The sequence below is a fragment of the Oxyura jamaicensis genome, chromosome 4 (genome assembly GCF_011077185.1).
Source record: "Oxyura jamaicensis isolate SHBP4307 breed ruddy duck chromosome 4, BPBGC_Ojam_1.0, whole genome shotgun sequence".
Lineage (NCBI taxonomy): Eukaryota > Metazoa > Chordata > Aves > Anseriformes > Anatidae > Oxyura > Oxyura jamaicensis.
The window spans coordinates 56,629,414-56,653,167 of record NC_048896.1 but is presented as its reverse complement, the minus strand read 5'-3'; the positions used below and the strand labels follow the sequence as shown (position 1 = coordinate 56,653,167).

The 23,754-nt window shown below is 45.9% G+C and overlaps 1 protein-coding gene and 1 pseudogene across 1 annotated transcript; both read right to left on the bottom strand.

Annotated features, from left to right (window-relative positions):
- LOC118165590 lies at positions 1–4,464 on the bottom strand (annotated as a pseudogene).
- Positions 4,465–4,671: 207 nt separating this feature from the next.
- SETD7 (SET domain containing 7, histone lysine methyltransferase) lies at positions 4,672–23,728 on the bottom strand. Its single transcript, XM_035323733.1, has 8 exons — positions 23,598–23,728; positions 20,451–20,580; positions 16,255–16,456; positions 15,132–15,321; positions 13,368–13,449; positions 12,163–12,280; positions 11,724–11,881; positions 4,672–10,772 (listed from the first exon to the last, which is right to left on the bottom strand). Exons 1-8 carry the CDS (start codon positions 23,635–23,637, stop codon positions 10,592–10,594), a joined length of 1,101 nt encoding a protein of 366 aa, XP_035179624.1. The 5' UTR covers positions 23,638–23,728; the 3' UTR covers positions 4,672–10,591.
- Between the last annotated feature and the right edge of the window lie 26 nt (positions 23,729–23,754).

The following is a 23,754-nucleotide window of genomic DNA, read 5'->3' as shown; positions in this document are numbered from 1 at the left end:
TTTCTTTTAAAAATTAACAGTATTTAATATTTGAATGCATAAGGCTAGCACTGCTAGACAAATTGCATGATGAATTCTAGAGGAATAAAACATGAATTAAGTACAAAAGCTGGAGGAAAAAAGCTCATGCTTTCCAGAAACAATGAGGTATTTTAACTATGCAAAGTCTGAACATCCCAAAATATCTGTAGGTCTTCCCATTTGCACTGGGATCTTTGCTGACCACTGGGCAGTCAATAGTTCTTTCTGTGGGTGCTTTTTAAAAGGCCCAGGAAAAGTGCATGGCCATCTTGAAGGTGAAGAACTTCTCACATCCATCTTACTGCACATTTAGACTAGTAGCTTTAAAATGTTCTATCACTTTTTCAAGTCATTCTGATGTATGGTGGAGGTTTGGATGCGTCTTCCTCTGTGTCGAAGTCCTGGACTGGAAACCGATCTGGGAAATTAAAAATTCTGTCTCCCGGACCTGTGTGGGGAAGGAAAGAAGAAATCATTAAACCTGCTATTGACTCTTGCACAAAATCCTGAGTTCTTTTGGCTCAGAGTACTTTGGTTATCAGGATTTTGGCTTGTGATGTAAAGCTTATTCAGAATGTTCCTTCCATATCCCTGGTGAACATCCAAATACACGGATGGAAAGAGTTACTCACTTTGCACAGCGCAAACCATCTCCATAGCCTGATTTTGGTCCTCACTAGGTTGCAACCATTCCTATGAATGAAATAACGCCATTAAATAAGACATTTTGTGAGCTTGGTCAAGAAGATAAACCCGAACGCATTTAAAATGCCTGTGTAGTTCACTCCTTTCAACACATTTCAGCTTGAAAGCTTAAAGCAGCCTTGCCTTGCACACTTGCAAACACTTCTTGTCTTTAGCTGCCTCGCAACATAAGACGTACCAATGAAGTCCCTATCAAATAAGATGGTCAGATATTTGCACTTTAATACATCATCAGAGTTATTCTAGTACAGAAGCAGCTGGTATTCACTGAGCTCACTTGGCAGAGACACGCAGCGTGTGCATCATGAGTTGAAGCAGAGTTCACAAAGGTTGAGAGTAAAACGGGGTTCCCTACACATAGCTGCACGCTACACTCCATACAGTGCCTGGGACATTCTTACTATTGAATTTGTAGTTCTAGGGTTGAGGCATCTTGGTTTGTGAGTACCAGCAAGTCTTTGAAATACTGTACGATGGAGCAATCATTGATTTAAGGGGGAGAGAAGTCTTGCAGGAACTCAAAGGTAACGGCACCACAGTAGCTTCAGCACCAGTATTTTAGAAAATGAAGATAACTTACGCTAGGTCTAACACAACACTGTAAATAAGAAAGTGGAAGTAAAAGGAAAAAAATAGGAAACTATGAAATCCCTCTAACATCCCCTTCATTTCACAGAATTAGCGCTGGATAACTGGGGTAAAGCCAAAGTAAGGTTTGCAGAAGAAAAACGCATCTTCTCCTCAGTTTCTTCCCCTACCTCCCACATTCAGTGCAAATGAATCGGTGCTCCCAGACTCCTCACTCACCATTCCAGTTATGCTATCATAGCACGCGCAGCATGGAAGACTTCGGCATCCCAAGTAAGCAATAATCATCACGACAACTGTACTGCAGATAGAGGCAACGAGCATCGTGATGCTAGCACCCTTGACAACTTTACTAAGTACGAACTTCTGCAAGCAAAAAAAAGGAAATGTTCAAGCCACGTTCAAAAAGTGAGCCAAAAATACTCTAATTACTGCAAGAGTGCTATGATTACATGTTAGGACATTGATTTAAAGTCAGTGTTATTTAAAGCTCTTCTTTCTGTGTGCTGAAGAGCAAGCCAAGTGTGAGCCTCAAATGGGAGAAGAGCAAGCAGTAAGGTAAGGTTTCTTAGTAAGTTTAAGACATCATGCAACTGCATAGGGTTTGGAAATAGCTACACTCCGGCTTTAACAATGAGTAGAAATCCAAAGAACGGCTGCTCCTCTTCACACTAAATATGAAATACATCTTGCTACATTGCACCTTGCCAGCATGACGTTTGACTTTGTCCTGCAATAAACTGGTGAATAGGTTCATCTACCTCGGAGGTATTCATACGCACAGGAAGCCAGGGTTTGCACAAGATTTGAGGTATAAAAGGGCTAACTCCTTCCTTTTTCATTTACTTTCTTGAAAAAGTAATGTTCTTGAAACAATACCTAGATTTAATCAGCTGATGTGTAACTGCTGTAACTTTATCACCTTAAACGCAGGCTGGAAGGGACTCAGGAGCCTAGCAATCACTGTCTCAGAGCAGGCCAGGGATACGTTCACTAACCGTCCCTTTTCATGATGGGTACCATGATTCTTTTCCTAGAACAAGCCAAACCTTCTGGGTGCAGCACCAGCAGTTAACCTGACTTCACCACTTTCAGGCTCATACCTGGACGCACACGGTAGGAAGTGATATGAGCATACGTGGTGGCAGGCTGGCCTGTCCCGTTCCCCAGCGATAAGCACGATCGGTACTCACCGCATGGATAAGGTGGGCCGGGTGAAAACTTAGGTCCTCCTCTTCACCATAGCCCAGCGTTAGGGAGCTATAAACTATTACAATGAGGATGGCAACACAAGAGGTTATAGACGCAGCTATCAGCACATTCACCTACACAGAGAAATTAAAGGAAAGTAAGGAGGCAGACAGGAATTTAAAGAACCCTCTAGTAAATTAACATCATTACTACAAACAAAAGGTATTAATTAATGAGTGACAGGTACCAGCCTTTGACCTCCCATAACACTGAAAGTATCCAGTAGCAACAGTCAGGTGGAAGCCACACGCAGTGCAATAAATGTTTCCATGACACTGAACTGCTGAGATACAACCGAGTCCCAAATCGGGCCCATAGGTGTAAGCTGGGCTGAAATACTTTGTTCTTAAGGTCCTCTTCCTTAGAAACAATATCCCCCTTTTGAGCTTACATGGCTAGAGAAACTATCTAGGAAATGCAAGTCAATCAACTCGCTTCCTATCTTGGTGTACACAGCTCCTAACAGCAGGAAGCAATACCAGGATGGCTTGCTTCTCAAAAGCCACCATTTTTACAGGTTTTTGTTTATTAGAGCCATAGCTCGTGTTACGCATTAGAAAGTGAAGTAACACCGAAGCCTCATTTTGCTTAAGAATGTGAGTGAAGACAACTCACAGAAATAAAGCTCTTGATCTTGCAGAAGAACCAGCCAGTTCTTTTCCTACCTAAAGAGTTTTCGATTGCCCCGACCACATTTTGCCCCTGCCCCATACCCACAAGGCCCCAAAGCTTACGAGAACGGGGTTCTTTCTCTGAGAGGAAAACAAAGCCAGGACGCCCGGGACTCCCATGACCTGCAGACCAGAAAAGGAGTTGGTAACTGGACGACACGTATCAGATTCTGAAGATAAACTGCCACAGAACAGATGAAAGGCCCTCGTTTTCAAGGCTGGGATCAGAGGAGCTGTCAGATCACAAACAGAAAGAGGGAAGAGAGTTGCTGATCTGTTGCGCTTTCCTCCGAGGCATCTCCTGGTGGCTAGGACCAGCGGCAGGATGCTGGACTGTGTGAAACGTGTCTTACACATCAGCTGCACCCACAGCAGCAATCCTGGGACCGGCCTCACATCTCATAACAGAACTGAGGTCTGATTACAGTGCTACAAGCCCGCACTGCTTTTCCAAGGCATCACACAGCCTGCAGAGGGACGGAAGCTTTCACTGGAGGGAGGCGGGCAGGCTTGGGCTGGGAGTACACGCTTCAGTAACGCTGCCTTGGGGGTGGATCACTGGGGCACAAGGAGTTGGGGTGCAGGACCCCAGTCGGGTGCAGGACTCCCAGTGCCCCACTGTGGGAGGTGGAGCAGCGCCAGGAGATGAAGACCTCAGTGCTGAGCACATGTTCCCCTCCTAACCTTTGGTGGCCTCTCTCCACTGTCACTACACTTTGGCAAAAAGGCCTGGCCATTGCCACGATGCCCCATTTTCTGTACTATCTGGTAGAAACCGGTTTCATTTAGCTCCTTCAGCGGGAAGCCCCGGTGCACCCTCCCGCCTGCAGTGGGATAAGGAAGCGCTACCTGGGCTCGGGGCAGGAAGCCAGGGGAGCGATGGCAGCGGCCCCGGCCTGCCCCACCCCAGCCGAGCACCGGCAGGTAGCAGCGGGGGAAAAGAGCAAACGACAGGAGGAAATCGCCGCAGCCATACCATTCCGGCCCAGACCGGGGCCCTGGTTCTGCCCAGCACGGACTCCGTCCTGAACACGCCGTCCACGAAGCCGCTGACGACGCACAGGGCGCTGATGGCCAGCTGGAGCAGCCCCAGCACCACCATGCTCCGCTGGTTGAACACGAAGTACCGGTACCGATCCATGCCGCACCCGCGGGGGCACCCCGGCCCTGCTGCCGGCCGCCTAGGGCGCCATGCCGGGGCACGGAGCGCCCGCACCGCACCGGGCCGGCCCCGCAGCTCCGCCCCCGGGGACACGGCCCCGGGCCGGGCCCGTGAGGAAGGCGGGGGCGGGGGCTGGGGCGAGGCCGGGCCTCCGGAGCCGCCCCCCGGCCCCTGCAGGTGCGCGGGGCCCGGCCGCGGCCCTGAGGTAACCGCGGCGGGGGAGCCCCGGGCCTCGCCGCCGAAGCCTGGCAGAAAGAGGCGGGGAGACGGCTGTTCTGTTGAATATTTTAATATCTGCATTGCCTTCGTAGCGCAATTAAAGCGATCTTTAAAATTCACTTATTACAAATGTTTGTCAAGTCTATTTTTTTCCCCAGAAACGTTTTTTTTTTTTTTCTTGCTTCCTTGCACATACACCCAAACACACTATAAAAACCTCATTCATAACATCAAAGGAAGGGCAATCACCATTCATGTAAACATCTTTCTTAGAGTTATCCATTTTTTAAAAGTCATGAATAAACCTCCAGATGTTCAGTAAGGCTCATAGTTCGAGTACAAATGTCATAAAACACCTATCAAGTACTGTATACAAGTTAAGTACTCCGGGGTTAACTGCTAACGCGTGTATAAGCTCACCCCAAGGATTATTCTTTAGCACTTAGTTCTTCAGAACAGACACCCAGTAATTATGGGCTAAAGAGTATTAAAATAGCAGAAGGCCCAGCAGAAACTGTTGAGTAACACACAATTTTAGTCTGGATCTTAGCTCAAGAGTTAAGTTCGGTACAGTTACAGTAGGAAAAGGAGGAGGAAATCGCAGAAAGTAGGGATGGGTCCGCTTGTACAACACCACCACGGGACAAGCTGGGAGGTATGTCCTGAAGATGTGACTGGCCTTGCTATTGCAATGATTTATGACAGCCGTGAGTAATGCTGCATAAATACCTTTCCAAATAGCAGAAACGACCATTTGCAATTATAATTTGCAATAGTTTGTTGCATCTCCCCTTTAAAAAAAACTACTTATTGGTAACCAATTACACTTGCATCTTACAAAAAAGACATCCTTTTAAATTTGGTTTAGATCTTAGTGGATTTTTTTTAAATATTCATTCTACCATGAAAATATTTCATACAAACATCATTTTACATACAAATATGTTAAAACTTGTGAAGAGGGTCTTCCCACACTCATGATTTTATGGCTTGAACATTTAATTGCTTTGAACTTTTGTATATATAATTCTCCTGGAAACAAACAGAAAAACAGTAGTTACAGTAGAACTGGCAGAGAAAGAGGGCAGGAGCTTCAATTGCCTGAAGACAGAAGAGCGCCAAGAGGAGGGTCCATTCAACAGATAGTGACCTTAGTGTTCAAAACCTTTGATCTGGGGCAAGTAAACATGCACTCAATCTTGCACCTTTTTTAAAAAATAAAACCAAAAGAAAATTCTTTATATGACTGCTTAGAAACTCTTATTCCAAAAATATAGTTATCATGTTTCCAGTACACAAAGCAAAAAGAACAAGTTCTCCCAGGGGCACAGGTGAGCATGAAGCCCACGTAGATCCACAGGTAAAGCTGCTCCCACACCTGCGCTCCTCACCCAAATACTCTCAGCATATGACAACGTGGTATAAGCGAGGAGGCGGTGTATAATGCAGCATCCCAGCATATAAGGAGACGCTTCAGCAACATTGTTTTCAAAGCAATTTTTTTTTTAAGTGCTTGAAGGAGAGTTCCTCAGACACCTACAGCTTCTGAAATTCTGTTGTGTGAGAGGAAATCAAAGCAGCAGATAACCAGCTCTGTACAACTCATTACCTCATCACGACTGAAGCATTTTCCAAAGTACTGTCAATTCAAACAAAAGGATAAAAATCACAGAGGCCTCTGGGACAGAGATGATGCTGTACAGTTCCTGGCACAACCGATGCGGTGAGCCCTGGTTTCGACTGCAGGATGGGTACGATGGGGACAACCCACCTGCAGACAGGCCTTGCGGTGGCTTAGAGCCAGGGGAAGGAAACAGACAAGTGAGGATCTGCACCACTTCTCGGTTTCTTGTACCAGCCGTTGGCTACTCTGCTCCTCGAGCACCTAGCAGAGGGCGAGAAATCCTGACAGGTGCTCTTGCTTCCACGCCAGCCAAGAATTACAACAGCCCTGAGAAAGAAACTACAGCCACTGCTGACTGTGTGCAACACTAAGAGCTCCGCGTCTGAAAAGGCTCAGCGAAAGAGTTGGCTATCAAGTCGCTCCCGAAACAAGCAGCTTTGCAAGGGCACGCAACAGGCCTCCCAAGCGGCCGAAACCTGCGTGAATCACCCATTGCCATGCTTGAGCTGCACCTGGAAAAAAGTAAGGGCCATCCAACAGCTGTTGTCTCAACTGCAGAAAAAGCCAAAGAGCTACCAGAGCTATCACTCTGTCAGCTGAAGTTCCACATAACCATGTACTTCTTTGACTCTTTTATCAGTTAGGACTTCATTTCTGTAGGATAAGGTGGCTTTTTTTTTTTTCAAAGTAGCAAAAAATTTGAAAAAAAGCCTTTTCAGATTTGTGAAAGAAAATTAGGTGTTTTAGTAGATCCCAGAGAGTCACATTATAGCAGCAGACTCGGCATGAGATCCCCTTCTCTATGCCTAAGCCCTTTTTTCTCTTACCCAGAGGCATGACCCAGCAGCAGGTAGCTCTCAGCTGTAACTTCCCATGCTCTCGTCTCCAAGATTAACTGCTTCTCCAGAAAACTAGGCTTCCCTGTTCCTGGTGAGAAAACACAGTGCTGCCATAGCAGGAAGATCAATTTAAGCTTTCTTTACAGTCAACAGTCTCTAACACAGGCTGATACGGGCTCCTTCTCAAAAAGGTGCTCAGCCAACAACCCTCCTGTTACACTGAAGCCATTTGCAGTCCTGCAAACCAAGGGTGGAAGTTGGGAACTGGCATGTACCTGAAAAAAGCAGCAACTGCAAGTTCTCTCATGTCTCCCCAGAAGGGTACAGCAAGATCCAGCTGGCCATCCAGGTTCAGCTGACAGGTGTCAGCTCTTCTTCCAGTTTCTGTTCCACTAGGAAAGGTCTTGGGCCAGCCTCTGAGAAGCAGAGCTTCTTTTCTTACTGCATTTTCACAAATAGTCAGCAGCATTCAGCAAACTCAAAAAGATTGCTTTGCAAAATGTCTGCTCTGAATTACAATCAAGTTTTGGTGTGGGTCTCATGTTATTACCGTTAAGTAGTTCTGCTAAGCTGGTCTCGCTGCCTAGAGAGCCCCAGAAGCTGAGCTGCAGAACACGTGGACCAATTTAAGGCATTACTCGGAGTTACGTAGTTAACCTGTGTTTAAACCTGTGGCTGCCAGTGCACACCTCCCAAAACCTCTGAAGGACCCGCTGAGCTCTGAGCCCTTTCACTACCCACTGGTAAAATCCATCCCAACCGTCTCCGCTCTAACAGACCACAAAGAGAAACAAAACACAGAAAAATTAAAAGGCTTGGTCCTGAATCAAGCCAAAGCAGCTTCATAACCACAACTTTTATAGAAGGTTGGTCACTGAAGAGGGGATCTATAGGAGGACCAGTGGATTTTAACAGAGCAGAGAGAAAAAAGACAGTAGAGCCAACAGACAAAAGCTGCAGCAAACTATCAGGCTACAAATATACGCAAGAGCATCTGCCTGCCTGTCACCAAATTAGTGGCTTTTGAGAACATACCAAGGACACCTGAGTGCCTTTTTTCTAGGAATTCCCTATTTTAGGATGCAGTCACCAAACTCGATGTGCAAAGAGCACCCCATCTTCTACCTCTCTCTCAAATCACACAATATGAAGACAGACAAATCTATTAAAATTAGCGAGTCTACACGAAGAGGAGAGGAATCAGAGGAGCAGAGCAGAGGAATCAGAGCCCGATCAGGAATGCAGCCAGAGGAGCTTGAGAGATCGGAACACTTTAAGCACAGTTCTCCAGCTGGCAGGAAGAGGTGAGCAGCCCAAAGGAGGCTGTTGAGAAGGAAAGCAGGTTAATGTGGAAGGAGCTACTACCCAATCAGCTGCATTCAGCCACGCATCTTCCCTCTCCTCTTCCTTGCGCTTAAACACGAGCCTAACTTTTTAGATGTTATGGTTGTGGAAGAATAATCCACAAGACACACACAACAGCTTCCTGCCTGCGAGACATGCCTTTCTGCAAATGGCTCAAACTGCCATGACCTAAAATAATAACCTGCAGGCGGGCAGGCAGAGAAAGATCAAAACACACATTTCCTTCTGAGGTTGATTTGCTGAAGCTGTGCTGCCAATTGGCTTTTGACAGGTCTCCCTCACCTGGAGGCCCAGTCCTGTCTCCCTGCATGCTCAGCTAAGTCCCCAAGACATCACCTCTGCCAGCCACCTGCCTTGGACCAGAAGGGGAGCTGTGGCATGAGTCTCCAGCGCGAGATGATGGGCTGTGTCACAGCTCTCAGATCACTGCTGGAAGAGCGTCAGAGAGCCCCCAAGCCTAGTACGATTCCTAACTTTGTACATGTACCAAAGCAAAGATCCTCAGGCCACACAAAGCAGCAGCCTCCTCCTTCCACCTCTAGCTACCAGCCCAACGCGCTCCCCCCATCCAGCTCCCTTGACAGCCAGACACCTCCAACTGTTCAAGCAACCAACCAAACGTGTTGCAATAGAAAGGTAGGTCTAATTTCCATGTCGTTTATGTTACATATATACAAACAGTTTTAACTACAAACATTTAAAGAAAGTTGCAAATGCATCTGAGTTGTTCCTAAGCTGCTAAACCCAAAAGAGTGTCATAGACCCAAAGGGGCTCCAGTATCCAGACTGAAATGATATATTATTCCTCTCTTCTACAGCATTAGGCAAGACCAGTACGGTATCCAGAAAAATGAACAACTCTCCTATCCCTGAAAAACCCCAGAACACAACCCTGCAGATGAATATTCACAAGCCCCCACTGTTGGCTGTAACAAAGCTATGGATTGACTGCTGCTTCTAAATATGAGCAGTGACTGATGTTTTTACATTCATTGTTTGTCTTCCAAAAACAATCTTCTCTTTTACTTAAATCTTATTTTGACATCTCATACTGTATTAATTCACTGTCTTAAACTAGTACTGCTAGAAGACTGCTACAAGGCTATATTCTTTGTCAGCTGAACACATACAAAGGATATAGTGCTCCGTAACCAAGTGCTACAGCCTGCCCTCGAATACATGCACTTCCTTCACGAGAACCCACGTGAGACGCAAGCGTCTGACTGCTAGAATTTCTGCCTTGAGAACCGGCCACTTTAACCGGTGAAATACATACACCAGCTCACAGACACTAATGCAGTTCATGTGTCTGCCTTCCAGAACACCTGCTTCTGAAAGTCCTTCAAAAAGTAAATCCGTTTTCTCCTTTCAGAAAATCTTCATGCAAAGAACAGCTTCATTTGCGTGTCGTAATCATAAATTAAATAAAACAAGCCAGCCATAAAGGCTAGATAAATATTAGGTTTGGACATGTTGCTATACTATTTAGAGAGCCACAGAGACCAACACACAGCACTCTCACATACACACACAAGCCTTTCCACTAGTTAGAAAGGATTTTCTCCTGCAAAAGAGGATTTGTAGAAAGAACAACGTTCAGACAAGAGGAAAGGGGAGTTAAAACCCAGCCTCCTATATGCTAATAAACTGCTCTATTGCAAGATTCAGATCAAAGGTTTAAAAAGGCAAAATTATGCTACTATTAGAGAATATCAAAATATTACTGTTATCATCACAAGTGGCATATATGCAAAATGCAGTTGCACAATAATGCCTAGGCAGATAGAGAGCAACACTAAGTCTGCCGACTAAAAGTGAACGATATACCCATTTTAGTTTTCTGTCTAGTCTTTTGGCATCTTTGCATATGGTGCAAAAGCAGAAGCTACCAAAGAATATCACGTCTTGTATAGAATATTAAATAATTTCTCCAGATAAGACTGGTGCAACGCTAGCTAATTTTAAATCTGCTATGAGTAACACAGTCAAACCTAGTTAGTATGCAAGAAACTTATCTCTTAACACAGAATGCAAAGTTATGATGCAACAGCATGAACAATCCCTGGTTGTCCAGTTTTCAGTAGAAAGGTAGTGCATAGATCCAAGTTTCTATTTGAGTTTGCTGAACTGAGGAGGAGCTCCCGCTTCACTTTTGCTGGGCAGCCTGGAAAGCTTTCAGTTCCAGCTGGTACCACTCAGGTGCTTCTGGCCCGTTCTGCCCCACGGGGTTGTGATCGTATCCATAAGCCACTGTTAATTCTTCATCCTTCTCCACAGCCCTGATGGTACGGATACACTTGATTGGCCCAAAACGAGGGTGAACAAACCTAGACAGAGAACAGACACTTCTGCTAGGCTCAGCGGTCAAGGCACGGACTCGGTTAGCCCCGTTCACAAACGCTTCCAGCAGTCACTCACTGTTGAGTGTAATGTCATGTACTCTGATATTAGAGGAGAAGATTTCTTTAAGTCAGCCTTATAAAGGCTTCAGTGATGAGGGTACATATTAAAACAGCTTTGCATAGCTGTACTGCTCAAAGTTTTCCAAAAGTCCTGCGATATTGCTTGTTTGTAATAAGTTAAAAGTTGATCACTGCCACATGCCTTGGGCTTGCAGTGGCAAATAGCTGGATGACAGGAAAATGCTACAGATTTTGTGAGAGCATGGAAAATTTGCTCATCTTCACTTCCCCAGTATAGGTTAGTTGCCTGTCGTAATACACTTCTGTGAATCTTCTCCCAGGGCTCAACAGTAAAGGAAACCTACTTATTTAATAAAGGAGAAAGGTTTTCTACTTATGGACAAACCTGTGGGTACATATGTTGGTATGAAAATATTTATAACCTTGAGCATATGCATACATCAGAAGTTTCCTAGTGCTCTGCACCAACTCTAAAGCAGCAAGATGCTTTTTTTTTTGTGTTTCGAATAAGTCAGCAATGTTTGATGGTGCTGGTCAAGCTTCTGTAGTTCAGCAAACATGGTTCAGTCTGAACCTGACTAGGACTTCGAGAGCAGTGCTTATGTGTGTTAGAACCAACAGGCAGCTCCTGAAATTCATGACAAAGGTAGTACAGTTGCAAACTTGAAGATACCCATGGGCTTAGTCTGAAAAGACATCATGCATCCACAGTGCCAACGCAGCAGGAGAACATGAACCTAAGCACCGGGACCCGCTGCTCCCAGCCCCACAGCTGCCCTGAAGCACCCTGCAAACCCAGACTGCAGGCTGCAGCACAGCCTTGCGGCTTCTGCTTCAAAACAGATGGCTACTTACGGGTCATAGATGCAGTTCGGAGTGAAAGAATGGTTGGCCTTATGCCCCAGTGAGGCACAGTACTTGGCGGCATGGTTGTAGGGCTCTGGCACGTCTATGACTGTCTCGTCATCCAGGGATATTGTATTTCCATTGAGGGCCCAGTCTCTGCTGTCTACCTAGTTTGCAAGGCAGAAATCCAGTGTGTGTGTGGGGAGGGGTCAACTTTGCCAGCAGTTTGAAAGCAAACATGTTCAAATACATGCAACTAAAGCTTTTCCTGTGCATAAGTTTTTTTGTTTGTTTGTTTTTTAAGTAAACATAGCTGAACATACTCTTTCTTTCAATTAAATTCCATCATATTAAAACTTAAGGGTGGGAAGGGGGTGGGTGTAAAATCCTACAATAAGAAGATTTCAGAAGGAGCAATGAAAATTTAGATTGACTTTCTCTCTTTTACCTCCTGGTGTGTAATTCGCACTCCATTGTAAAAGGACATAACTGTACTAGCTTCTGCTGCTATTTTCGAAAATAATCCTTCTCCAGCACTGGAAATGAGAGAGACGTCAACATACACCCTAGAAGGTAAAAATGACATGAATTAGTGATTGTGTAAAGTTTTCATTTTCAAGAAGCATCATCACAACACTACTGGCATAAAGGCTAAGAACTCAATGTAACAAGAAAACTAATAATTCATAACCTCTGAATGCAATCCCTTCACCTTCCTCTCTTCCATACACTCTCTCTATTTTGGCAAAATAGAGATTTGGTGGAAAGCAGGGACAGTTTTTATTTATCAGTCTGAAAACTACTTTTTTTTAAATGGCATTGGCAGGTTATTATTACTCATTTAGGGCTTTACCTCAGGAACACCCTCAGTAGCATCAGAACCCCAGAGGTTCTGACTAAGCTGAGGCTGATGGTGGGCTCATGCACAGATTAGCATTCTACTGAGGAAGAGTTTTCAAGGTGGAATCCCTGTATCTTCACGTACCTGAACCAAACAAATGCCAGCATTTTACTGACCACTTGTTTAGATATTTTGGAGCATCAGAAAAGGACTACATAGCAAGGCCTCTGAAGCCTAGGTAAAAAGTAAATCGTGATATACTGTGTACTAGCCACAGAAGTAAAGGAGCGTCACCAATTGACTGTCATGAGACAATCTGTGCTGTAACATTACAGGACTGTTAGAAGAATCCCTCCAGCTTGATCATTTATTCTTGGTGCTTTGCCGCATCTGCAGGGAGGGGAGCAAACTTTGTGCAATGCATACATTGAGACGCACTGAGCGCAGCACACAGCAACCTGAAGCTAGTTGTGTATCTAGAGTGTCAGTGTACTTTATTGTTCAAAACGTTACATGTGTGGGCTGTTAGTGGAGTCCGAGTACTGTACTGAACGTGTACTTGAAATGCTAGGGACCCTACCTCTTAAAACATACAGCTGCGTTCTATCCACTAGAGTGCAACTTCATTGTGTAAATCAAAGAAATTCAATCAAGACACATGTTTACTGATGTGTAATAATGGATTCCACATAAAACCTTAAACAATTTTTATTTTAAATGAGGAAAGGCTTGCAAAATCAGGGCCTAAATATGCTATAGCAAAGAAGTATTGACAATATCAAAAGTGGGCAGAAGAAAAAAAAAAAGCCTACCTCTCTGACTCATACGGATCAGGAAGAAGTGCATTTGTAGAAATGCAGGATGAAGTAGATTTGTCAAAACTGTATACCGGGCCTAGAAAGAGAAATCAAGAGAAACGAACTCAAGAGAAACGAACTAATTGGCAATATTCAAAGCATGTAACCTTAAATGCAATCAAGACATAAGAAAATTAAAATTTAATGTCTGCAAGAAATGTTACGTTTAAAAAAAAAGTATTATGTAGGACTGCACTTAACAAAGGACTTCAGTGAGATTACATTTCTTGATTACCTTTCTCCCCCCCAGCATGCCAGGGTAGCAGCATATTAATCACAGGATGCATCTTCTTTAAACTACTAAGTTTTAAAGGTCAGGACGGTCTTCCAAAACTGACCCTTCCCAGAGTCTTTCATTAAAATGTAAGAGGAAAAATTAAAAAGGATATACTAAATAAATAACACATTAAGTCTAAAAAATGCTGGACTATTTCATATATGAAATGTTTTCTAGCTCAAAACCAGAATAGACTTCAGCCAGAAGATAATGTTCAGTAATCACAAAGTACATTTGCTACAGTCATTTATTTCCTGCCATTAATAAGCAACTCAGTGGTACAGCTCTAATTATACCGTTACATCCCTCTCCAATCAACTATTGTGCCAGAGGACTATCTGGGAGATAGGTTAAGATGCAGGTGGAAATAAGGAGAAAAACAACCCAGAATATTAAAGCCTGATAAAAGACCATTGTCCACGGTATCCAAGTTCTAAAAACAGATCTGATCTGGCTGAAGGCAGCTTCATACAGAGTGCAACTGAATCCTATTTACAAAGCACAACTGTGCCCTCTCAATTTGTTTTTAGGTTAAAATTTGATTTGCTATCACATCTGAGAGGTTGTGATAAAAAAATAAAAGGTCACAGACATTCCCTCACTTGCCATCCTCTTTTCACTGGGCTTTATTTCATATTGAGGGAGAGGATCTTCGGTGGCAGAACAGTCAGTATTACAGCGTGGTTCTTGTTTACATTCATGGCCCTGTCCACAGCTTAGCCCTCTCACCCCCAAAACATCACTTATGCATCAGAGCAATAAAACCACCCCAGAACTACAGCCCCAGCTCACCACTGCCCCGCAGAAGGAGCACGGCGTAGGCCCAGGCACCACCCTGACCCTAACCTTTTTATAGCCTCTTTGTGTCAGCAGGACCAGGCAGGCTGAAGGGTGCTGGTGAGTCAGGTTGTTATACAACTGCTGAATCTAGTTCACTAATTCCAATTCCCGCGTCCTTTCAGCACAGTAACACAGACAGCAAAACATCCACAGCAGTAATACTCACTTGCACTAGCTTGATAGAGCTACAACCAAACCACAACCCCATGCTCCACTCCCAGTTATTTTACGAGACAAAGCTGGCAGCTGTGCCAGCATTAACACCGTTAAGCAGGTTTTCACGCTGACCCAGATGGCCACGGTGAGCGCGACAAGCAGGACTGTGCCCGTGAGCCTGCCAGAGAAGGGTTACGAAATGCAATTCAGCAGCACCACCACATGGGTCGCTTCCCATTTGTTTGCAGAGCAAACAAATCTTTCCCCACGCTCGTGCTCTTCTGTCCAACTTTATGGTTTAGAAAGAGGGCTTCTCACTAACACACCTACTCTCTAATCACAGCCAGCCTTTAGAGCCTGTACTGGTTAATACTATAGAGACCAAGCCATCTGCAGTTCGTAGCTGCAATACAAGGAAGAATACAAGTTTGTGTTACTGAACTTACTGCCTGGTACTACTTCAAACTGAGGTTTCCCATCCTCTACAGATGTCAGAGTTGCCAGTTTTGCTTCTATCATTTCCCCATCTATGAACCTTCCAGAATATGCAGTCTTTCCATCAGGATAGACATAGGCTATTTTCTCTCCAGTCATCTCTCCTTCTTCATTCACCTCTCCCACAAGGCTGCCTCCATCCTAAAAGCATGGACAAAAAAGAAAAGGCATAGTATTGAGTTATTTTTCCTGACTTTTAAAAGAAGCAACCTCAATGAACCACAGGAAATTCAGATGTGAGTTTGTGAAAAGGAGTAAGAAAGACTGACATGAAGAAGCTAGATAAAGTCTAATTCCAGTCAGGATAAAACCACTGCAAGAAATAAACTGGGTTTTCCACATAGTGTGACACAGCCAAAATGCAAGGTCTTTCCTTCTGTGTGACACAAGTCCTGAGCTCTGATTCACAGAAATTTGACATGAACAGTTTGTGAATCAAGGCCCAAGTTAATGCACACAGAGAAAAAACAACAACAACAACAAAAAAAACACAAACCCACAAACAAAAAAACAACTCTAAAACCAGTACTACCATTTTTGCCCTAAGTAGCATGGTGGTAAGAGCATATCAAAAAATTCTCCAGGGTTTTCCAGAGGAATACCTACTATCAAGAATCAGAAAGACCTAACCTTGGCTGGGTTAATGACCTAAGCACTTGCACACCCCCCACTCAGAGGCGCAATTCTCACACCAATTCCACCTTGTCTGTTGGGCCAAGACAGACGCCACAACGTCTGCAGTCAGCACTACAAAGTGGCAGAATTGCTGGCCCAGCCTTCCTGAGGAGATGCATGGAGATGCACTTCCAAAGGGCTGGGTTCCCAGGAACATGAATACGATAAAGGCATCTCACAGCCTTACTGCATCCTGTTTACTAGGCAAACATTCAACACCGAAAAGGTTTGACTGTGTCTCAGATTATCCAAAACGAGAATGCACAAAACTTCCACCCAGATTTGTGTGTGCTGACCTTTAGATAGCTGGCTCTTGGTGGATATTTGCTTCAGCTGTGGAAAAAAGAGGGATGCATATGGGTACTATTCTGCAATAAAAAAGCAGGAGGTCAGGCTTACCGGGTAATATATCCAACAAACTCCATGTCGAATGTTGTCCTTATACTGCCCTTTGAATATCAGTCGCCCGTCACTGTCGTACTCCTGGGCTGGCCCATTCAGCTCTCCGTCCACATACGTGCCATGAAGGACCACTCTGTCCTCGTAAGTGTAAATCCCCTGGCCTTGCAGGGCATCATCAACGTAGTACCCTTCCAGGGTGCTGGTAAAAAAGAGAAAGAAAACAGCAGTGGAAGACTATTCCCCTCCCCAAGAAGTGAATCCAAAGCCTCGACAGGAGGCATGACACAGCCCTGCGTCTGATGCTGTCCTTTAACCAGGGTGCACTGCACGTACACAGACTCTTCACCTGAATTGCACTGCTGAGCTGCTTCGTTAATAGGCTGAGGTAGGAAATTAAAGCAGCAAATAGACTGCTTGTGGTCAAAGAAATTACCGCTACGGAAAGCTGCCCTCACCTTAGGTTTCTCTACCTCCTGTGTTTGGATCTTTGGTGACATTTCTGGTAAGAGGAAATGGCACTGCCACACGGGTGGACAGTAACAGAGCACAAACTGCAGCCTGCTACCGATCCTAAGCTAGTTCCCTAGCAATTCGCTTAGCAGCAGCCTGTGCTGGGCTTGCTGAAAGCACTGTCATTTTCCTGTGCATTTCTATTAAAGTAGAACACAGCGTGTCAAACAGAACCAATGCTGCACTTGGATTTGAACAAAGACACTGATTTCACTTTGGTTTTGTCTTGTAAACGCTTCAGAAGGGATGCAGCAGTACTCTCCTGTCCTGCCTTGTTGCCTTGCTTAAAAAGGCTGCTGGTGGAAACCACAAAGAGTGAAAGCATAACTGAGCAGACTCTCCTTTCCAGGTACTTCTTTCTCAGGTCAGAGCTGGTGTAAGGAAATACAAACTGCTTAGCTTTTACCCCAGCATGCCTAGCTAACAGCCAGCCGCAATATGCACACTTGCATTGCATAATTCCGTTTCTGATGCAGGCATCTGTGGTATAAGCCCAGTGTTTGCCTGGGAGCACAAGACTCTACACGTCCTACAAAACAATTTCAAGAGCTGGGGAAGGAATGTTTTCTCAGAAGTACCTTCCTAGTTTCTAAAACCTCACTCTTTGTTTTCACATAATTTTGGCAATCTGGTTGAGGTTTCCATGGGAACATACACGACAATAAAAGAACGTAAGTTACTCGTGTCAGACACTGTTTAGAAACAAGAGTTCAGGTTTGGTTTTATGCAGATGTCTTCACAGCAACTCTGTTCCAGACAGCTCCCTTCGCCATGCTGCACGCCGTCCCACAGCAATCAACACAAACCAGACGCAGAGGGGGACAGGGCAGGAAAGCTGTTTTACTTTTCCCTTGGATGAATTCCTTGATGCTGGTTGCTACAGATGTGTGCAGACAGCTCCTGCAGCAGAGCACGGGGAAGGAGCGGAGCAGGTGAGAACCACCAGAAATCGGTGCGCTTATCTGACTACAGACGACACCGCTTTCTCCTCTAGTTTATCACAGGCCACCAGGTTTGAAATTCACCGTAGCTGGCAACACACATGGAATCCACATTTCAGATTAGTCTTTAGAAGAAGTCACTCCCAGTTTACATAATGAAAGAAAACAACCTTCTTATTAGCTTTAATCGCATTAGTTGAAGTTAAACTATTAAATTACAACAGTTCTTCAGCACTGCAAAGAAAATACCTTCTCTTGGACTGTAACTCAAATCTTAGGCTGCCAGGCCTAGTGTGGATCTAGAATATCCACAGGCTAGAGAACAAACCTGTGATAAAAGTTGTGCGGCTGGGACACAATGCACTATGCTTCCAGGTACTGAGTTCCACCAACAGACCCTGACCCATTACCCACCTTGCCTTACGTATGGCAATATTGAAACCTTTCTTAAAAATAATACCTCTCCCTGTTGCTATCCAGGAGCTGTTACTTTACGAGAGTTTGTAGGTAACAGAGAACAGCAGCTGCAGCTCAGTGCGAAGCACAACTCTTACGCTCACAGTTACTATGCAAAGTGTTTTGTAAAGGGCTCTCCAGCAAGCGTAAGCACCAGTGAAAGCTCAAGTATGAGATCCAAAGGAGGGAGTGTGCCAGAGGTGAAACTCCTCTCTGAGACAATGCGTTGGGTTTTGTTGCATTTTTGAAGGGGGAGAAAGAAAACAACTGATACTTCAGTACAGGTTTTCACTCCCTTAAACAGTCAACACGAAGAAAATTACTACTCTGAAATAAAGGGAGAAGTTTTAACTGAGGCAAACAAGGTAAACAGGCAGCTGACGCTATTTCCCAACACTTGAAAAATGAAAACACTTAATTCTTGCCATTCTGGCGTCTGACAGGACTCAGCCATTCCCAAACAGACGTACTGCAGTTAGCTCTCAGCCTTTACCAGCAGGCTTGTGAGGGGAATTACCCATAGTGGAAACAGACCCAGGCCACACAGGGCAGAGATGTTTTGAGAAATTTTTGGAATTCAGTTCTCTTCATAAGACTTCTCCACAAACGCTCAGCCTTGCTTAAGGCACAGTTAATGGAAACAGCATGTCCTGCTTTGTGCCAAGTCATTCTTCCTTCAACATACCTGAGCCATCCACTTCTGAGAGCACCTTACTCTCGCTATGTGGGCAGAGCTAGGTAAGCTGCAACGTCTTTACTAACAGTAGCAACTGCTTGGTTAAGGCTGCTTTAGCTAAATTAAAATAAACATAGGCCAGTTTATAAAAATATCCCGTTTTCCAAAATCGTATTACAGACTATTTTTGTGTATTTTCATTTTGTTAGGTCCTGAAGTCATACAGTAGCCAACTGTTCCATTTTTTTTAAGGGTTATGTAAAAGAAAAAAAAGAAAGAATTGGCAACGCTGAAGAGGTGCAGAAAAGGCTCAGCACAGGCAGCAGCCCGAGTTTTCCCACAGAGCACTGCCTGTACCCTGGATTACTTGGAGGAGCAGCTCTACAAACAAAATAGTGGGTCAGTTTCTCTAACTGTACAATCAGCAACTGCTCTGCTGAGATCATCAACAAGCACAGAAGCGTTATGTACATGTGTCCATAGAGACGTTGTCTGCCAACTTAAAAAAAACACGCTGTTTTACAGAGGTCAGCTGCTGGGCAGTAGTGATTTTCAGCTACTTGCACAAGATTTAATAAGCCCATTACCAACAACAGTGGGGATTTTTCTTCATTCAGGCTTGGAGGCTTGATCAGTTCCTGTATAACTGAATAAAAATATTATCCTTCTCATGAAAAAAAACACTATCTCCTGTATGAAGCAACTGCAAAAGCAAATACAGACAAGGAGCTGACTCACTGAGCTAGCACAATACCTCCGCTCCTGCTCAGAAGTTCGCTGAGCAGGGGGAGAGCAGACCCGGCACGACTGTCAGTTTAACAGCTGCTATTCATAGTGCCACCGACAGCTGCAAAACCACGAAGAATCGTGTCATTTTATACATCTGCTGCTCCTTTGGAGGAAGTTCTGAGCAACTGCAGGGAGAAATGCGGCCGGTGGGGGAAGACACACAAGGTGTTCATAATGAAGACTTAAGAAAACAGGCATGGACTAGCCTGATTTCACTGCCACCATTCCCAGTGAAGAGAGTGGAAGTTATAGGGGCTTTTCTGAAAATAAATCAGGCCACGGTTTTGCAACATGCAAAAGATTAGGTAGAGCTGAGAACACAAGCACGGTTAACTCGGTCCCTTTAACCACTAACCAATTTTTAAGAAAGGCCCTACACCTATGTGTGGGTTTGGCACAGGGAGCTCCAAGTCCAACTGCGGTCTCTGTGCAGGGCTACGAGGCAAACAAAGAAGTCCACTTGTACTTACGGACTAGAACTGTGCAGCCCAAGTAGCTGGCAGAATGATTTTGCAATAGCTTTTCCCATTTCTTAAGGTCTCTAATTACTTCACAACTTTACAGCACTCAGACTGCTCACAAGGCTGCTCTCTCCCACCAGGAAACAACTCCAGGCTTCGTGTTATGTACACAGCTCCAAGCCCAGAAAGGCACCCTGGCAGCACTGTGCATACTGCAGCAGAAGAGGAAACTTTACAACTATGGTTTTAAATAAGAAAGCTTGTTTGGAAACTCTGAAGCATATGAGGAATATAGATTAGCTTCACAGCACGGTAAGCAGGAGGCAGAATATAGAAGAAAACCAGAGAGTCGTTGCCTACCTTCCATCAAAAAAGAAGAACTTGCCATGGCCGTTCTTCTCTCCATGCACAAAGTTTCCCTCAAATCTGTCTGTCGATGAATAGGTGACTGTACAGAATCCATGTGGCAGCCCATCATCATCTAGATGCCCTGAAGTAAAATCCAGACAGAGAACAAAGAAACACATTAAACTTTATATACATTTGCAATTCTGCTCTGATTGTGTACATGTCTGAAATATTGTAGCTCCCCAGTATAAAACTGTAATCCTCATCGAACCATTGCTGTTAGGAAAAACGTTCAGAGATTAGGTACAGCCAAATCTACTATGTTGCAGCACACTACACTTAAAAGAAAAAATAAAAAGGGTTAGGATACAAGAAAACTGATGAGAAACATGAGAGAGGAGAAGCAGCAGCAAAAATAGAAATGTTTCTAAACGAAATAAGGTTCATTCTACTGTAACTTGTCTTAATATATGGTTTCAAAAATATAATAATTTTTATCTAAAATGTGTATTTCCTGTGAGAACAGAATAGATTTACACTTCAATCCACTGAGCAAGACAAGTTTTTTATTATTATTTATAAAAAAAAAAAACAATAAATACATGTCTTTCAACAACGTGGGTGTGCCACCTCGTAGCTATATCCACAGGAATTTAAAGAAATAAAAGCATGTAATCTTTGCAATACTATGCACTCACAATATGTCAGTCAATTTGCTATTTCATTTTTCAAAGGCTTTGGAAAGCAGCATTTCTGATGTGTTCAAGGCTATGTTCCCCCCTTCTCTTTCCTGGCCGTTACAGCTGTTGCACATGGGGACAGCAGATGGGTGACACACTTAGACCCTCATTGGCATGGGTTTTTATTCTGCAGAATACAAGTGGCCAGCTCGGATTAAGTCAGAGCAGAATAAAACTCATATTGCAGCTCTTGCTGCTTCTTCAAAGCCAAAGGGAAATGAAAGAGGAGTGCTTTAAGGATGGCTGTTTTCTGCTTTACCTGTGTGAACTGGAGTCCTTAGCACTCACTGCGTTAGCAGAACACTACTCTGACTGCAGAACTAAGATGCTCCAGCTCAGCAGGGCTGCTTTCAGCACAGCGACGCACCACGTGCGGGTGGAACAAGCTTCCATCGTGACATTTTAGCAGGTAAAAATTTTGAACAAAAACTGATAAATAAAGAAATGCTTGTGTATGCTTGTGCTCTTACATATTTCTAAATAAAAACTGACCTCTGATCCACCTGAGTTTCTTGGTGATGTGTATAAAGCCTATTAAAGATGAAACAACACACACATCCAATTCTACAGGCTTTAGGTCAAGCCCTCACCATACCAAATTTCCCTAAAACTGGGAAGGTTCAACATAGACAGGAAGGCAGAAACAAACCCCAGTGTGATGGGGAGTAATTACAGCCCAGGCTGGTGGAGGCATCAAGAGGTACTTCCATAATATCAGACCTGGAGTCCCATGCCCAGAGAGGAAACCCCGAGGGCAGAGATCGGTGGGCTAAGCGAGCCACCTGTGTGGCACCAGAAGTCCCTGTGCTCATGCCCTGGCTGCGGCAGCTCCACAGGTTCAGTGGGGACAGAGGCATCCAGAGGATGCACACGTGGCCACACATTCTTCCCACATCACCACAGGCTGTTACGTCCCAGGGATGCTTCACAGCCCCTCAGGGACATCACTGACAGGGCATGGTAAGGATGTGGGGCAGCATCTGGTCAGGAAGTCCTCTCACACGAACTGCTTTAGTCTTTTAACACCAGAACAGCTCTCCGAGCTCTGCAGGCTGGCTCAGGTCACTAATTGGGCAGCAAATCCTTCCCTGCACCCCTGGGTCAGCCCAAGCTGGCTCAGGAGGCTGACAGTGCTCGCCCAGCCACGGCAGGGCCCCACCTCGGCCTGGCCCTTACACAGAGGTCCCACTGCGAGCTACTCTGGGACAAGTTCACAGAGGCTGGAAGAGTTAATAACCCCCTTGTGAGCTGCTGAGAGAAGTGAGAGCGAAGAGAGAGGGAGCAGCAGCAGCAAAAGCCAAGGCACATCAGTGAGGGCCTCCCGCGGCCCTGTAAGGCAGGGAAGGCAGCGTGCTGCCCTCCACAAGCAGAAGGAAGGGTCATGCTTCCCTCCAGCCAGCCAGAGCACCCCATCTTGGAAAACAGGTAAGTTTCAGCACTTACATCAATGCAGTTAAAAGATTAGTGACGTTTCTGATGTGGGTACTTCTTGTAGAAGAAAGAGAACCATGTAAACATTCAGGGCTTTGAAGGCTGGATTCATCGTGTATCCTCATGGGAAGGGTACGCTGATGTAACTCAAAAACAACCCTAAACAATGCACTACCCCCAGTACAGGAGCAAGGCTTTTGCAAAACACTTGGATAAAAACCCAGGGCAGCAGGGCTGGCACGTTGCACTCTTACAGAGCAAACCAAAGCATCTGGCAACTTTGCTCTCAGCACCCACCCTGCTCCGCCAGGATGCTGCTGGCACGCTCGGCACAGCAACACGGCCGGGCTTGGGCACGGCAGGACCCGGCTGGCCCGGGGATTCAGGGGCGAGCTGGGCGGGAACGGCCTGAGCCCGGCCCGGCGCCCGGTGCCCGGAGCCCGGCGCGGTCTGAGCCCGGGCACGGTGCACAGAACCAGGTTCTCCCGGTATGTTTGAGACCATCCTCGTTGGGGAGGGGAAGAGGCCACTCCCAACAAACAGAGAGGTGTTTGGCGTCTCTTTGTCGATAGGAAACGAATCGGAAAATGAAGTCTCACTACACAGCCGCAGCTTCTGCCGCACGGCTGAGGCCCCCGGCTCCACGGCTCCTCCACATTAAGGCAGGGGAACAAACCCTCGGCGCTCCAGCGGGCGCAGCGCCGGCCGCCTCCCTTCCTCTGCTGCCCGAGGCGGCCCCGCCGGCTGCCCCCCGGCCCCGGGCACCTCCCGGGCACCCGGCGAGCAACGAGCCCGGTGCCGGTGCCCCCACCCGAGCCCGGCCCGGTGCCGGCCGCCATGTGCTCGGCGGTGGCGTTGCATAAGCCGCCTGATGTCATGCGGCACCGGCACCCCCCGGCACCGCCCGGTGCCGCCCGCGCCCCCCCGGCCCCTCCACCGCCACCGGCCCCGGGCCCCGCCGTGCGGCGGCCCCGCGCCCCGCGGGCACCTTCCACGGTCTCCTCCAGCGTCTCCTCGTCGCTGTCCATGGCGGCGGCGGCGGCGGCGGCGGCTCCGGGCGGGGCGCAGCCGCGGAAACACGGCCTGGCCGCGGCCGCGCGCCATGGACAGCGACGAGGAGACGCTGGAGGAGACCGTGGAAGGTG